Here is a 16,882-nt window from a genome sequence, read left to right as displayed (position 1 = left end):
GTACTACAAAGCTGTGGTCTTCAAAACAGTGTGGTACTGGCACAAAAACAGACACATAGATCAATGGAACAGAATAGAGAATCCATAAGGGGACCCTCAGCTTTATGTTCAACTAAAATTCGATAAAGGAGGAAAGTCTATACACTGGAAGAAAGATAGTCTCCTCAATAAATGGTGCTGGGAAAATTGGACATCCACATGCAGAAGAATGAAACTAGACCACGTTTTTTCAACATACATAAAGATAAACTCAAAATGGATGAAAGATCTAAATGTGCGACAAGATTCCGTCAAAATCCTAGAGGAGAACACAGGCAACACCCTTTTTGAACTCGGCCACAGTAACTTCTTTCAAGATACATCCCTGAAGGCAAAAGAAACAAAAGCAAAAATGAACTATTGGGTCTTCATCAAGTTAAGAAGCTATTGCACAGCAAAGGATACAGTCAACAAAACTAAAAGACAACCTACAGAATGGGACAAGATATTTGCAAATGATGTATCAGATAAAGGGTTAGTATGCAAGATCTATGTAGAACTTATAAAACTCAACAGCAAAGAAACAAACAATCCAATCATGAAATGGCAAAAGACATGAACAGAAATCTCACAGAGGAAAACATAGACATGAAATAAACATTCACATGCACATGAAAAAATGCTTTGCATCACTTGCCATCAGGGAAATACAAATCAAAACCACAATGAGATACCACCTCACACCAGTGGGAATAGGGAAAACTAACAAGGCAGGAAACCACAAATGTTGGAGAGAATGCGGAGAAAAGGGAACCCTCTTGCAGTGTTGTTGGGAATGTGAACTGGTGCAGCCACTCTGGAAAACTGTGTGGAGGTTCCTCAAAGAGTTAAAAATAGAACTGCCCTATAGCCAGCAATTCCACAATTCCACTCCTGGGGATTTACCCCAAAGATACAGATGCAATGAAACGCCGGGACACCTGCACCCCGATGTTTCTAGCAGCAATGTCCATAATATCCGAACTGTGGAAGGAGACTCAGTGTCCATCGAAAGATGAATGGATAAAGAAGATGTGGTTTATGTATACAATGGAATATTTCTCAGCCATTAGAAATGACAAATACCCACCATTTGCTTCAATGTGGATGGAACTGGTGGGTATTATGCTGAGTGAAATAAGTCAATCGGAGAAGGACAAACATTATGTGTTCTCATTCATTTGGGGAATATAAAAAATAGTGAAAGGGAATAAAGGGGAAAGGAGAAAATATGAGTGGGAAATATCTGAATGGGAGACAGAACATGAAAGACTCCTAACTCTGGGAAATGAACTAAGGGTGGTGGAAGAGGAGATGGGTGTGGGTGGGGGTGACTGGGTGATGGGCACTGAGGGGGGCACTTGATGAGCACTGGGTATTATGCTATATGTTGGCAAATTGAAATTCAATAAAAAAATTAAAGAAATAAACATGGGTTCATGTACCTCCTTGAATCTGCAATTTTGAAATCTCTCAGTAAATACCTACTAGTGCAATTGCTGGATCATATAGTAGGTCTTTTTTTTAATGTTTGGGGAATCCAGATACTGTTTTCCAGAGTTGATGCACCAGTTTGCAGTCCCACCAACAGTGCAAGAGGGTCTGTTTCTCCACATCCTTGCCAACAACTGTTATTTCTTGTGTTGTTAATTTTAGCCATTCTCGTAGGTGTGAGGTGGTATCTCATTATGGTTTTGATTTGTACTTTCCTGATGTTAAGCATCTTTTCATGTGTCTATTAACCATCTGCATGTACTCCTTAGAAAAATGTTTATGGATTATTTGTTCCTTGGGTGTTTAGTTGGATAAGTTTTTTGTTGGTTTTGGACACAGCCCTTATCAGATATGTCATTTTCAAATATATTCTCCCATCTGTAGGTTGCCTTTTAGTTTTGTTGATTGTTTCCTTTGCTGTACAGAAGCCTTTAACTTGATGAAATCCCAGCAGATCCTTTTTGTTTTTGTTTCCTTCACCCCTGGTGATGTGTCTACTAAGAAGTATCTATGGCTGAGATCAAAGTGGTTGCTGCCTGTGTACTCTAGGATTTTGATGGTTTCCTGAATCCCGAAAGGGATCTTTAGGTTTTTCATACATTTTGAATTCATTTTTATGTATGTTGTAGGAAATTGGTCCAGTTTCATTCTTCTGCATGTTGCTGTCCAGTTTCCCAACACCATTTGTTGAAGAGACTTTTTTCCATTCAATGCTTTTTCTTGCTTTGTCAAAGATTAGTTGACTATAGAGTTGTCAGTCAATTTTTTTTTTGGTCCGGTGAAAGGAATCCAAAAATGAACAGTTTATCTAACATGTAATTGTAAAAATATGAACGTCAAAAAAGAAAATAATACTTAAACATGAAGAGTTGATAAAAATTATTTTTAAGACAGGAATAAAGAAAGAGTATTGGAAATTTTTAACCTGAAAGATAAATTAATCATAAGGGGAAAACCTTGAGTTCTATAAACTATTTTCTTTCAGTCCTGTAGTTTTCCAGTACTGTTTGGTCAGTAAACCTACTGTTCTCATTTTCTTCCAGCTACTGTTCTGGGGGAGAGGACTGCTGCACTGATTCTCAGGTGTCTTTGGTTGGGTGGAGATGTCCCACCCCTTGCCAGGTGGCCAGGCTCAGTGTAAGCTGTTTTCCTTGCAAGGTCTTTGTTTTAGACCTTTTGTTTATAGCTTTGTAAGCTATATCGAGCAATGCTGTCATTCATAATAGAAAGAGGAATAAAGAGCTTCCAGGATAGATAGAAACTGAAATAATATGTGGCCACCAAATCAGCCCTTCAAGAAATATAAAGGGGGATCCTGTAAGTGAAGAGGGAGTCCAAAGAAACAATTCGCAGAAACAGGGACTGTACAGGTAATACTATGACACTAAATTCATGTTTTCACTAGTTACTCTGACCATGAATCAGCTAAATGATCAAATCAAAAGACACAGGGTATCAGACTGGATATAAAAGCAAGACCCATCTATATGCTGTCTATTAGAGTCTCATTTTGGACCAAAGGACACCTTCAGACTGAAAATGAGGGGGTGAAGAACTGTTTACCATGCAAATAGACCTCAAAAGAAAGCTGAGGCAGCAATCTTCATATTAGATGAATTTTATTTTACACTAAAGATGGTGGTAAGAGATGAAGTGGAACACTATCTCATATTTAAAGGTTCTATCCAACAAGATCAAACCATTATGAATATTTATGCCTCTAATATAAGAGCAGTCAATTATGTCAACCAATTAATAATCAAAGTAAAGAAATACATAGGTAATAATACAGTAATAGTAGAAGAATTCAACACTCCACTCTCAGTCAAGGACAGATCTAGTAAGAAGAAGATTAGCTAATAAATAAGGGCTTTGAATGACAGACTGAACCCTATGGATTTCACAGTTATACACAGAACATTCCATCCTAATGCAAGTGAATACACATTCTTCTCAAGTGCACGTGGAACTTTCTCCATAGTAGACAATATAACAAGTCACAAATCAGGTCTCAACTGATACCAAAAGATTGGGATTACCCCCTGCATATTTTTAGATCACAATGCTTTGAAACTTGAACTCAAACACAGAAGAAATTTGGAAGGAGCTCAAAAACGTGGAGGTTAAAACTATCCTACTAAATAATTAATAGATCAACCAGGTAATTAGAGAAGAATTAAAGAGTCATGCAAACTAAAAAAAAAAATGAACATACATCTGATCAAAATATTTGAAATACACCAAAGACAGTCCTAAGAGGGATGTACATTTCAATATAAGCTCTCTCAAAAAATTGGAAAGGGCTCAAATACACAAGCTAACATTACACCTAAAGGAACTGGATAAAGAACAGCAAATAAAGCCTAACCCAAGCAAGAGAAGAGAAATAATAAAATTAGAGAATATTTTAATGAATTAGAGACCTGAAGAACTGTAGAACAGATCAACAAAACCAGGAGCTGGTTCTCTGAAAGAATTAAAAAGATAGATAAACCATTAGCCAGCCTTATTAAAAAGAAAAGAGAGAAGATTTAAATTAATAAAATCATGAATGAAAGAGGAGAGATCACAACCAAAACCAAGGAAATACATTACTGGTGTAGAGAGATGCAGCAGATTTTTGTACATTTATATATATATATATATATATATATTTTTTTTTTATAAAGTTGTAACTTTATTGAATTCATGTATTAGCTCTAGAATTTTTTTTGGTGAAGTTTGTTGGGTTTTATATATTGAGCATCATGTCTGCAAATAGTGAACGTTTGACTTATTCTTTGCAGATTTAAATACCTTTTGTGTCTTTTTTATTGTCTGATTGCTTAGGTTAAGACATTCAATACTGGGATCCCTGGGTGGCGCAGCGGTTTGGCGCCTGCCTTTGGCCCAGGGCGCGATCCTGGAGTCCCGCAATCGAATCCCGTGTCGGGCTCCCGGTGCATGGAGCCTGCTTCTCTCTCTGCCTGTGTCTCTGCCTCTCTCTCTCTCTCTCTCTCTCTCTGTGTGTGACTATCATAAGTAAATAAAAATTAAAAAAAAAAAAGACATTCAATACTACATTAAATAGTAATGGTGAGGGTGGACATCCCTGTTGTTCCTGGTTGTAGAGGAAAATCTGTTTTTTCCCATTGAAGATACTAGCTGTAGGTCTTTCATAAAAGACTTTTATGATTTTAAGGTATACTCCATCTATCTGTTCTTTGTTGAGATTTTTTTTATCAATAATGGATGCGGTACTTGGTCAAATGTTTTTTTCTACATTTTTTGAGAGGATCTTGTATTTCTCATCCTTTCTTTAATGTGGTGTATCACATTGTTTGATTTGCAAATATTAACATCTGCAGTCCAGAAATAAATCTCACTTGTGATGAATAATTCTTTTAGTATACTCTTGGATTCAATTTGCTACTATCCCCTTGAGATTTTCTGCACTCATGTTCAGAGTGGTTTTAGAATCAGGGTAATACTGGCCTCATAGAATGAGTTGTAGAAGTTGTCCTTCCATTTTATTTTTTGGAACAGTTTGAGAAGAATAGGGGTACTAAATCTTCTTTGAATGTTTTGTAGAATTCCCCTGGGAAGCTATATGGCACTAGACTTTTGTTTGTTTGGAGATTTTTGATTACAAATCCTTTTCCTTGCTGGGTATTGTTTTGTTCAAATTATCTATTTTTTCCTGTTTTAGTTTGGATGGTTTGTAGGTTTCTAGGAATTTTTTTATTTCATCCAGATTGCCCAGTGTTTTGGTTTATAATTTTTCATAATATTCTCATATAATTGGTTGTATTTCTGTAATGATGCTTGTGCTCTCTCCTCTTTCATTTCTGATTTTATTTATTTGAGTCCTTTCTCTTTTTTCTTCAATAAGTCTGGCTAGAAGATTATCAATTTTATAAATTCTTTCAAACAACCAGCTCTTTTGTTGACTTTTTTCCTACTGGGTTGTGTGTGTGTGTGTGTGTGTGTGTGTGTGTGTGTGTGTGTGAGAGAGAGAGAGAGGGGGGGTGTATCATTTATCTTCTCTAATCTTTATTATTTCCCTTCTGCTGAATTTAGGTTTTATTTTCTCTTCCTTTTCTACCTTCTTTAGCTATAATGTTAAGTTGTATATTTAAAATTTTTCCTGATTCTTTAGGTAGCACTGTATTGCAATATACTTCATTCGTAGAACTGCCTTTGCTGCATCCAAAAGGTTTTGAACTTTCATACTTTCATTTTCACTTGTTTCTGTGTACTTTTTAATTTCTTCTTTAATTTCTTGGTTAACCCAGTCATTATTTAGTAGAATGTTCCTTCTTCTCCATATGTTTGTGGTGTTTCCTAATTTTTTTGTTGTGGGTGACTTCAAGTTTCATAGCATTGTGATCTGAACATATGCATGGTATGATCTCAATCTTTTTACCTGTTGAGGGCTGATTTGTGACACAATATGTGATCTATTTTGAATGTTCAATATGTACTCAAGAAGATTGTGTATTCCATTGCTTTAGGATGAAATTTTCTGAATATGTCTTTTATATCCATCTGCTTCGGTGTGTCATTCAGTCATTTCCTTGTTAATTTTCTGCTTATATTCCCTGTCTGTTGCTGCAATTGGGGTATTAAAGTCCCCTACTATTATTGTATTGTTATCAATGAGTTTCTTATGTTTGTTATTAATTGATTTGTATATGTAGGCTCTCTCATGTTGGGAGAATAAATATTTACAGTTGTTAGATCTTCTTGATGATTAGACCTCTTAAGTATGAATTAATGCCCTTCTTCATCTCTTCTTACAATCTTTGATATAAAATCTACCTTATCTGATATGAATATGGCTACTCTGGCTTTCTTTTGTTGTCCATTAACATAGTAAATTATTCTCCATCCCCTCACTTTCAATCTACAGGTGTCTTTATGTGTAAAATGAGTCTCCTGTAGGCAGTATATAGATGAGTCTTGTTTTTTCTTTATTATTATTATTTATTCTGATACCCTATGGCTTTAGATTGGAGCATTTAGTCTATTTACATTTAGAGTGATTATTGATAGATACAAATTTAGTGCCTTTGTGTTACCTTTAAATTTGGTTTTATATTTGGTGATGTTCTTTCCCTTTCTAGTCTTTCTTGCTTGGTCCTTTTTTCCCCACTCAGAGTTCCCTTTAATAATTCTTGCAGGGCTGGTTTAGTGATCATGAAGTCTTTCAGTTTTTGTTTCTGGGAAACTTTTTATCTCTCCTTCTGTGAAAGACAGTTTTGCTGGATAAATTATTCTTTACTGCATATTTTTTTCCCTATTCAGCACATGAATATATCATACCACACTCTCTCGCCTGTTGAGTTTCTATAGACAGATCTGCTACAAACCTTAACTGTCTTTATTGTAGGTTAAGGGTTTATTTGCTGCTTTCAGGACTCTTTCCTTGTCTGTGTATTTTTTTGTATATTTTTTATTGGAGTTCCTTGTCGATGTATTTTGTGAATTTTACTATGATATATCTTGGTGATGGCTGCCTTTTGTTGAATTTAATGGGAGCTCTCTGTGCATCAAAACAAGACTCATTTTGATGTCTGTTTCCTTCTGCCATTTAGGGAAGTTTGCATCTATAATTTGCTTAAATAAAACTTCTGCCACATTTTCTGTCTCTATATTCTGGGACTCCTATGCTACGAATGTTATTATGCTTAAAAAGTCATTGAGTTCCCTAAGTCTGCATTTGTGATCCAATAACTTTCTTTCTCTCTTCTCTGCTTCATTGTTATCCATAATTTTATCTTCTATATCACTGATTCCTTCCTCTGCATCTTCAATCCTCATTGTCATGAGGATTATATATATATATATATATATATATATATATATATATACACAAACATACACCAACACACACATAATTTTAAAGATTAAAAATTGCTTTTTCTGTGTTTTAAGGAAAAAAAATCTCAAAAGTAACCAGATCCTATTTCCTCTAAAGCTGAAGCTTTGTAGCACTCTATGATCAGTAGACTTGGTGCATGGAAGTGGTTTGTGCTGGTCTTCTGGGAGCGGGACCTGCTGAGCTGATTCTCAGACTGACATACCTTAGTGGAGATTCAACTGCAGGGCACAGGGGGGCACTACTTGGTGTAAGCAGCTCTGTTCCCCACTTGGTGGTGCTCTTTTGCTCATTGAAGTCTGTCAGTGCTAATGGGTGGTGTGGAAATGTTCTCGCCCAGTTCTCTAGTCCCTGGAATAGAGAGTTCATACCTGTTCCTCTTCAGAAAGCCCTCACTGAATTGCAGACTATCACCTCTCCTGTGTCACTGGCTTCTGTCACATCCCCACCTTCCTCCTGCCTGTGTCTCAACTGTGCACCTGCCAGGCAGCACAGCATTCCTTTGTTTTTTTCTCACGCATGTGGCTGAGTTTCATATCTTCAAATATTAGAAACCCTGAGTGGTGTGCACCCAAACTGATCCTCTGACAGAGGGTCTTACTGCCCTGTGGCCTGTCAGCTTGTCCCAGAAATTGTTTGCATGACTGCACAGTGATTCAGAATTTATGGTAAAACATAGCAGAAAGACAACACCAAGACTTGCTGCTTTCAGCCAGCATCCTTTTTCCTAAGTTAGCCAAACAGGCAGCTCAATGTACCCACCATGCATTTTGCCCCCAGAGAGGTCATGCTACCTGTCCCATATTCACTCCAAAAAGGGGAACTGCTTCTCCCTGTGCAACCCAGGGGATCCTCAGACAACACTGTCTGCTCCTGGGTCTCTTCCCTCCTTCCCCATTAGAACACTGCTAAGTCCATCCACTACAACACTAGTGATGGCACAGATCTCTTAAATTTTAGACTCTGCTCTCCACTGTTTATAAAACCTTGCAGTATTTAGCCCCTTTCCTTTTTGAAGTCATTGGTTTTGGGGAAGAGTTTTCCTTTTGCAACTCCCTGCACTCATTTTCACTCCTTTCTCTCTCACTACTCTCTCCAGTTAGGGCTCCCTTCCCATAAGAGCACCTGCAGCCCTTTTCTCCCTCAAATCAACTCTCCACAGCTTGTACCTTCCACAATGTGACAGTTTTTTTCAACTGTAGTTGTGAGTTTTTTGTTCTCTCAGTCCTCAGAACTTTATTGGGTGTTCAAAATGATTTGATTTTTATCTAGGTATATTCAAGGGATAAGGCAAGCCTAGGGTCTCCTTACTCTGCCACCTTAACTCCTCTCTTCTGTGACATCCTGTGGAAGAGTAATGGCTATTTTGTCTCCTTTATATTTTATTTATTTATTCTTAAGGTTCTTACTTTAACTTGTTAGTTAACATGCAGTGTTATATTAGTTTTAGGTGTCCAATATATTGATTCAACAATTGCATACATTACCCAGTGCTCATCATGACAAGTACACTCCTTAATTCCCATTATCTATTTAATCTATCCACCCACTCCCCTTTGATAGCCATCAGTTTTTTCTGATTATAAAGAGTCTCTTTCTTGATTTATTTCTCTTTTTAATCCTTTTGTTTATTTGCTTTGTTTCTTAAATTCCACATATAAGTGAAATCATATGGTATTTATCTTTCTCCAAATGACTCCTTTACTTAACAATATATTATTCACTAGCTCCATCCATATTATTTCAAATGGTAAGGTTTCATTCTTTCTTATGGATGCCTAATATTCCATTATATATATATATTCCATTATATATATGAATATATATATTCCATTATATATATGAATATATATATATTCCATTATATATATGAATATATATATATTCAAAGAATTGTGGGTTTTCTTCTAGGTTTTCTATTCTGTTCTATTAATCTATGTATCTTTTTTGTGCCAGTATCATATTATTTTGATTACTATACCTTTGCAATATAACTTGAAATCCAGACTTGTGATGCCTCCAGCTTTGCTTTTTTTTTTTTTTCCAGAGATTGCTTTGGGTATTTCTGGGTCCATTGTGGTACAATACAAATTTAAGGATTTTTTTGTTCTAATTCTGTGAAAAATGTTGTTGGTACTTTGATAGAGATTGCATAAAATGTGTAGATTGCTTTGAATAGTATAGACATTTTAATAATTGTCCTTCCAATCCAAGGGCATGGAATATCTTTCCATTTCTTTGTGTCATCTTCAATTTCTTTCATCAATGTTTTATAGTTTTCAGAGGATAGTTCTTTCACATCTTCAGTTAGGTTTCCTCCTAGATATCTTACTATTTTTGGTGCAATTGGAAATGGGATTGTTTTCTTAATTTCTTTTCTACTGCTTCATTACTAGTATATAGAAATGCATCAACTTTCTGTATGTTGATTTTGTATCCTGCAACTTCACTGAATTTATGAGTTCTAAGCAGTTTTTTAGTGGAATCTCTTGGGTTTTCTATGTATAGTAGTCTATCATCTGCAGTACTCTTTCCTTACCTTTGGATGCCTTTTATTTCTTTGTGTTATCTGATTGCTAAGTCTAGCCCTTCCACTACTATGATGAATAAAAGGTATGAGGGTGGTCATCCCTCTCTTGTCATAACCTTACAGGGAAAACTCTCAGTTTTCCCCATTAAGGATAATGTTAGTTGTGGATTTTTCATATATGACCTTTATTATGTTGAGGTATGTTCACTCTATCACTAATCATGAATAGATGTTGAAATTTGTCACTTTTTTGTATCTGTTGAAATAATGATATGATTCTCATCCTCTCTCTTAATTATGAGATGTATCATGTTGATTGATTTGTGAATATTGATCTACTCTTGAAAACCAGGAAAAATCCCCACTCAATCATGGTGAATAATTTTTTAAATGTATTTTTGGATTCGGTTTGTTCATCAGAGATATCAGCCTGTAGTTCTCCTTTTAATGGTGTCTTTACTTGCTTTTGGTATCAAGGTAATCCTGGCCTCAAAGAAAGAATTTGATAGTTTTCATTCTTTTTCTATTTTTTGTAATAGTTTGAGAAGAATAGTATTAACTTTTGTTTAAATTTTTGGTGGAATTTCCCTGTGAATCCGTCTGGTCCTGTACTTTTGTTTGTTGGGAGTTTTAAAATTATGGATTCAATTTCTTTATGGTTATCAGTCTGTTCAAATTTTCTATTTCTTCCTGTTTCATTTATGGTAGTTTATATGTTTCTAGAAATTTATCAATTTCTTCTAGGTTGTCTAATTTATTGGCATATATTTTTATTAATATTCTTTTGTAATTACATATCTGTGGTGTTGGTTGTTATTTATCCTAATTTGTTATTTGATTTATTTCCATATTTTCTCTTTTTCTCTTGATAATTCTATCTAGAGGTTTATCAACTTTATTAATCTTTTCAAAGAACCAGCTCCTTGTTTGATTTTTCTGTTCTATTATTTTTTTAGATTCCATATTATTTATTTTTGCTCGAATCTTTATTATATCCTTCCATCTTCTGGGTTAGGTTTTCTCTGTGGATCTTATTCTAGCTGTTACTTGTAAGGTTAGGTTGTTGATTTGAAACTTTTCTTGCTTATTGATATGAGCCTCTATTGTAAAAAAAAAACAAAAAAAAAAACTTCCTCTTAGAATTGCTTTTACTGTATCCCAAAGTTTTCAACTATTGTGTTTTCATTTTTATTTGTTTCTATATACTTTTTAAATTTTTCCTTTTATTTCCTGGTTGAATCAAATATTGTGTATTAGCATGTTATTTAACTTTCATGTATCTGTGGTCTTTCCAGCTTTTTCTTGGGGTCAACTCCTAGTTCCATAACATTGTGGTCACAGAAGATGCATGGTTTAACACTGATCTTCATTAATTTGTTGAGGATAATTTTGTGGCCTAATATGTGATCCATTCTGGAGAATATTCCATGTACAGATGAAAAAGAATGTGTATTTTGCTGTTTTAGGATGGAATGTTCTGAATATATTGGTTAGATACATGTGATCCAAAATGTCATTCAAAATCATTATTTTCTTTTTAAAGAGATTTTAATTTAAATTATAGTTAGTTAACATATACGTGATGGTTTTTCCAGGAGAAAAATTTAGTGATTCATCACTTACATATAATACTCAGTGCTTAACACAAGTGCTCTCCTTAATACCCATCATACATTTAGTCCATCTCCAACCCACCTCTCCTCCATCAACCCTCAGTTTGTTCTCTGTATTTAAGTGTTTGTTATGGTTTGCTTCCCTCTCTTTTTTTCCTTTCCTCTTGTTCATCTGTTTTCCTTCTTAAATTCCACATATGACTGAAGCATATGGTTGGTCTTTCTCTGACTTATTTCACTTAGCATAATACACTTTAATTCCATACACATCATTGCCAATGGCAAGATTTCATTCTTTTTGATGGCTGAGTAATATTCCAGTGTATACATATACCACATCTTCTTTATCCATTCATCAGTTGATGGACATTTGGGTTCTATCCATAATTTGACTATTGTTGATCATGCTGCTATGAACATTGAGGTACATGTATAAATATCTGGGAGTACAATTGCCGGGTTATAAGGTAGTTCTATTTTTAACTTTTTGAGGTTTCTTCATACTGTTTTGCAGAATGGAAAGCCATTATTTTCTTATTAATTTTCTGTTTGGATGATTGGCCAGTTTAGTGGTATAAAGCTCTTTTAACTTTTGTTTATCTGATAAACAATTAATCTCTCCTTGTATTCTGAATGATAGCCATTTTGGATAGAATATTCTTGGCAGGAGATTTTTCTCATTCAGTACTTTGACTATATCATGCCACTTTTCTCTGGCTTAGAAAATTTCTGCTGAAAAATCCTCTGCTAGCTATATGGATTTTCTCTTGTATGTTACCATGTTCTTTTGACAGCTGCTTTAAAAATTGTGTCTTTATCATTGTAGTTTGTTAATTTAATTGCAATATATTTTGGTGTGTGCCTGCTCTTACTGATTTTGTTGGAGGTTCTCTGTTCTTCCTGTGTATACACATTTCCTTCCTCACATTAGGGAAGTTTTCAGCTATTATCTCTTCAAATAAATTCTCTACCTCTTTCTGTCATTTCTTCTGGGACTCCTTTAATGCAATTGTTATTATGTTTGATGGAATCACTGAGTTCCCTAAGTCTATTCTCTTTCTGTATAGTTCTCTTTTTTGTTCAACTTAGTCACTTTGCATTGCTTTGTCTTTTAGGTCACTAATTTGTTCCTCTACTTCTTTTAGCCTATTGTTCAGTCCATCAAACAGATTTTTCATTTAGTTTATTGAGCCCTTTATCTCTGCTACTTTGCTCCTTATGTCTGTTAAAATTCTCACCCATGTCTTCCACTCTTTCCTCAAGTCCAGAAAGTATCCTCATGATTATTGCTTTAGATTCTCTATCAGGCATGTGACTAATATCCGTTTCAGTTATATCTCTGTCAATGCCTTTGTCCTATTCTTTCATTTGGGATATATTTTTTGTATGTCCTCATTTTGTCTTCCTCTCTGTGTCTGTTCCTATATGTTAGGAAAGTCAGCTATGTCTTCTGCTCTTAAAAGCAAGGACATCATGAAGAAGAGGTCCTGAACTTCCCTACAGTACAGTATCCCCTGTCCACCAGAATGGTCCTTTAGGAGAGTTTCCTAAATGTATTGCTTCTGCTCTACTGTTTTGCATGAGTCAGTTTTCCTTTCAGTGTATTCATCTGCACTCTCTATCTGCTTATTGTGGGCTGTATTTGCTTTCTGTGCTGTTAGTAGGAATAAGTCAGGCTAGCTCTGAGGGGTTGTGTTCACTGAGGAATTTGGCAGCAGTGCAGCAGTATTAGCTAAATTTGTGCTAAGCCACCAGTCCTATGCTAGATCCCCTGAGGCATTGAGGCAGCTGTGGGCTGTGTGCCAGGGAAGCCAGAGTCACAAGGTTGGATGCATCAGTTGGCAATGGCTGGACAAGGACAGACACACAATAGTGGCTATGAGCATATGGCTGGGCATAGTGCAGCAGATGGGTGCCTTACAATGGTTGGGTATAGTGCATGGCAGCAGAAGTACACCCGGTAGCTGGGTGTGGCATGTGGCAGCATATTTATTTCTATTTTAAATGTTTAACTTTTTTAGCTCTAAATGCTCTTTGAACTCTATTTTTTCCTTAGTATAACAGAAATGAGTAAAGTAAAAGATAAATTTTAACACTTTAAAATTTGATGAAATTTTAGACAAATTTTGTTATTTTAAGCTCAAATTTAGAAGTATTTATTTATCTTCTTAAATAATCTCTACATCCAATGTGGATCTTGAACTCACAACCTCAGTATCATGAGTTCCATGTTGTACTACTGACTAAGCCAGCCAGGCAACCCCTAAGCTCAAATTTTAGAACCTAAACCAGCTGTAACATTTTCAGATAGATTGACTACATACGTGAAGTGACTATATCCAATAAAGAGGTTTTAAAGAATGCAGAAGACATAACTATTTCAGTTGAATACAATTATAACACTGATTAAACTAAGTTCATTTCCCCCTTTGTTAGAGTTTTCTTTGAAAATGAATTGATTTATGGCTGGTAAACTGAAGATTGATTTGAATCTCTTTAGAAATATTCTATTTCACCATTTCTATTATAAAGAAACATGGATGTTATCTATGATCTGTCGAATTATAATATGCCAGCAGATTGCTGGAGATTTCATAGTTACTCTTTTCTCTCCAGCTTATACATAGTGTAAAAATAGTGATGCTTTCTTCTCTTTAAGGGAAAAAAACACAGAGACTTTCTAACTTTATAAGTTTGAACTATTCATAAATCTCTGAAGTTTAATATGGTAAAACTTTGATAATATTTCCATGTGTTTCAGAACATAGGCTGAATTATAATATCAGAGCAACATTTTACAATAGGAAGTTGAAAATAATTTTAACTCTCCACAAGTTATGTTTTACCTGATGCTACTTGTAAATAAGTAGATATGAACATAGGGTCATATATAGTTTACTGTACTTAGAATAGTCCCAAGGGGATCACACACCATCTCCAGACATCTCAGTTAATATTGTATCTTGATATATAAAATCCCAAGCAGTATGAAGTCACATTCTGTTCACTACTAGGTCTACACTCTTGTGCATCTCCACAAAATCCTTTGAGAAGTCAAAGATTTACCTGTACATTATCCACAGAAACTCAGCAGCAACGAATATTGCTGTTTATGATTCAGATTTCTGTTTATGCTTTTACTAAATTAGCTAGCTTCAAAGACCAGGGTCCATTGGAAATGGTACACATAATTTGTTGGGGTTATGATTAAGTAAAGCTCTGGGACATAGGCTTTGGCTCTCATACCAAAAGCTAAAGTCAGGAGATTGCAATTGTGAAATTTAAAAATTCAAAATGCTATCAAATGGAATGAGACAAGATGTTTTATTAAACTTCTTTTCTGAAAGAGAAATAAATGGATTCGGTTTGCTTGTTTCTTCTTTAACTTAGAAAAGAAATTTAGTATTCTTGGCAAAATACTCAAGAGTATACATATCGTAATTTTATTCTCCAATCAGCAAGTTTTTATCAACCTACGAATTACATTTTAAAGGAGTATTAATAAATACCTCTAATGAATTTTGTGTAATCTTATACATAGATGTTGTATCTCTATCTTTTTTGGTGAACTTACAAGGAATTTTCAGAACTATATTCTTTGGGGCAATTCATTAGCAGAAAAGAAAGCATATTCAGGATGCAATGCATTTCAAAATATGAAATGGGAACTGTGTAAAATAATTTGATTGCTTAAGGAAAGCAGTTATTTCCACTAACTTCTTACATTCTTATTTGTGATGTTATTGACTAAAACTGCATAGTTTATTGGCATCTACTCCATATCATCAAACCCTCTTCAGAGCTGTGAGTTTTTTCTTGAACAATCAATGTGCCTTACCATCTGTGTTAGTCAAAAGAGATTATTTTGCTATAGCAAATTTATATCTACTATTTTTGTTTAGTGAAAGCACACACATGTGCTAGGTTAAAAATGCCATTAGTATGACAATATTAAGGTAATAAAGATTCATTTAAAATAAAAGAATGCAAAAAATGAAATAGTATGCTTCTTGCACTTTAATAAGTTTCTTTGCTATATAACATAATAAAGGCCATATATGAAAAACCCACAGATATTATCATCCTTAATGGTCAAAAAATTAGTACAATTTTTTAAATGCCTATGGTTATTATCTCTGTTAAAAATGAAAAATAAAATCTAGAAAATAATTCATATGAATTACCAAAATAATTTACATTTACTCAAATAAATAAAATAATGTGGCTGGTTATATACACATATATACATATCTATAAGTATATAAAAATCATAAACCCTGTCTATGCCTAAAGAAAATGACTATTTTAAATTTCATAACTTTTAAAGTAGATATGATTACATATTTCATATATTATAAACTGCTGCATATATGCCTTCCACCTAATTCTTTATTTTTACCTTTTAAAATGTATTACTAGTAATATTAACATTAGATGTCCAGTGTTATTATAGCTAAAATTATTTTACTAACAAACACAATAAGCCCATTTATCCTGCTATACTAGACAGGTATCACTTACAGAATTCAGGATCAGAGTTGCCATCCCCTTCAGTGCGGTTATTAGGTGCAGTATGATCAAAGTGCTGCTCCTGGAAATAGTCAAGGTGCGGGGCATAGGATGTGCTGGGTATCCCCACATCATGGTTTCCCAGTGCACCATCACTGCTACTTTCCTGAGAGCCTTCTGGTAAGTTAAATGTCACATGCCGCTGAGACTGAAATGAAGAAGAAAATTACAGGGTTTCAGTCATGATCTGAATAATTGTCTTATTCATCCAATTTAGAAAATGTATTATTTCCGCTATCTAGTGAAATCACATTAATATGATCCTGAGTTGTGAAAACTGTCAGGCTTTTATGAACAGTCGTCTTTGTGTTCAAACCTGCTTCACCTGGCATTAGAGTTGCTTCTATTATTATTATTTTTAAAAAGAGTACAACTAGATGCAAAATAAAAGTTAACTTGTTATAAAGTAATAAGTTGTCAGGTTTTTTAGACATTTAAGCACATTGGAAATTCTGATCATCATTCAAATATTGACTTATTTAGCTATAATTTGATAGTAATTCATTTTTAAAAAAGAAGTATGGATAAACATAACAAAATTGTATTGCTATATATTATATTGCTATAATAATCTGGTGGTCTGAAACAGTAAATAATACCACAAATGTATTCAATCATGTAAGTTTAGATAACTAAAAATATAAATCATATTTTTCAAAAATTTTAAAGGAAAAATTCTGTATTGGGATAATTAATTTTGAATATTTATTTATTTTATTTCAGAAAGAGAATGAGCATGAACTAGAGGGTCAGAAGGAGAGAGAATCTCAAGCTGACTCAGTACTGATCATGAAGCTC

The 16,882-nt window shown here is 34.4% G+C and overlaps 1 protein-coding gene across 2 annotated transcripts in view; it reads right to left on the bottom strand.

Annotated features, from left to right (window-relative positions):
* The window catches only part of PCDH11X (protocadherin 11 X-linked), a 389,751-nt gene that overhangs the window by 52,016 nt on the left and 320,853 nt on the right, over positions 1–16,882 (bottom strand). For both annotated transcript variants that reach the window (XM_035711458.2, XM_049107471.1), the window contains one exon: positions 16,037–16,232. In XM_035711458.2, the coding sequence (XP_035567351.1) occupies positions 16,037–16,232 (196 nt within the window). The remainder of the gene's footprint in view (positions 1–16,036; positions 16,233–16,882) is intronic.

This window comes from Canis lupus, chromosome X (assembly GCF_003254725.2).
Source record: "Canis lupus dingo isolate Sandy chromosome X, ASM325472v2, whole genome shotgun sequence".
Lineage (NCBI taxonomy): Eukaryota > Metazoa > Chordata > Mammalia > Carnivora > Canidae > Canis > Canis lupus.
Note: the sequence above shows the minus strand (reverse complement) of the source record. Positions and strands in the feature narration are given on the sequence as shown.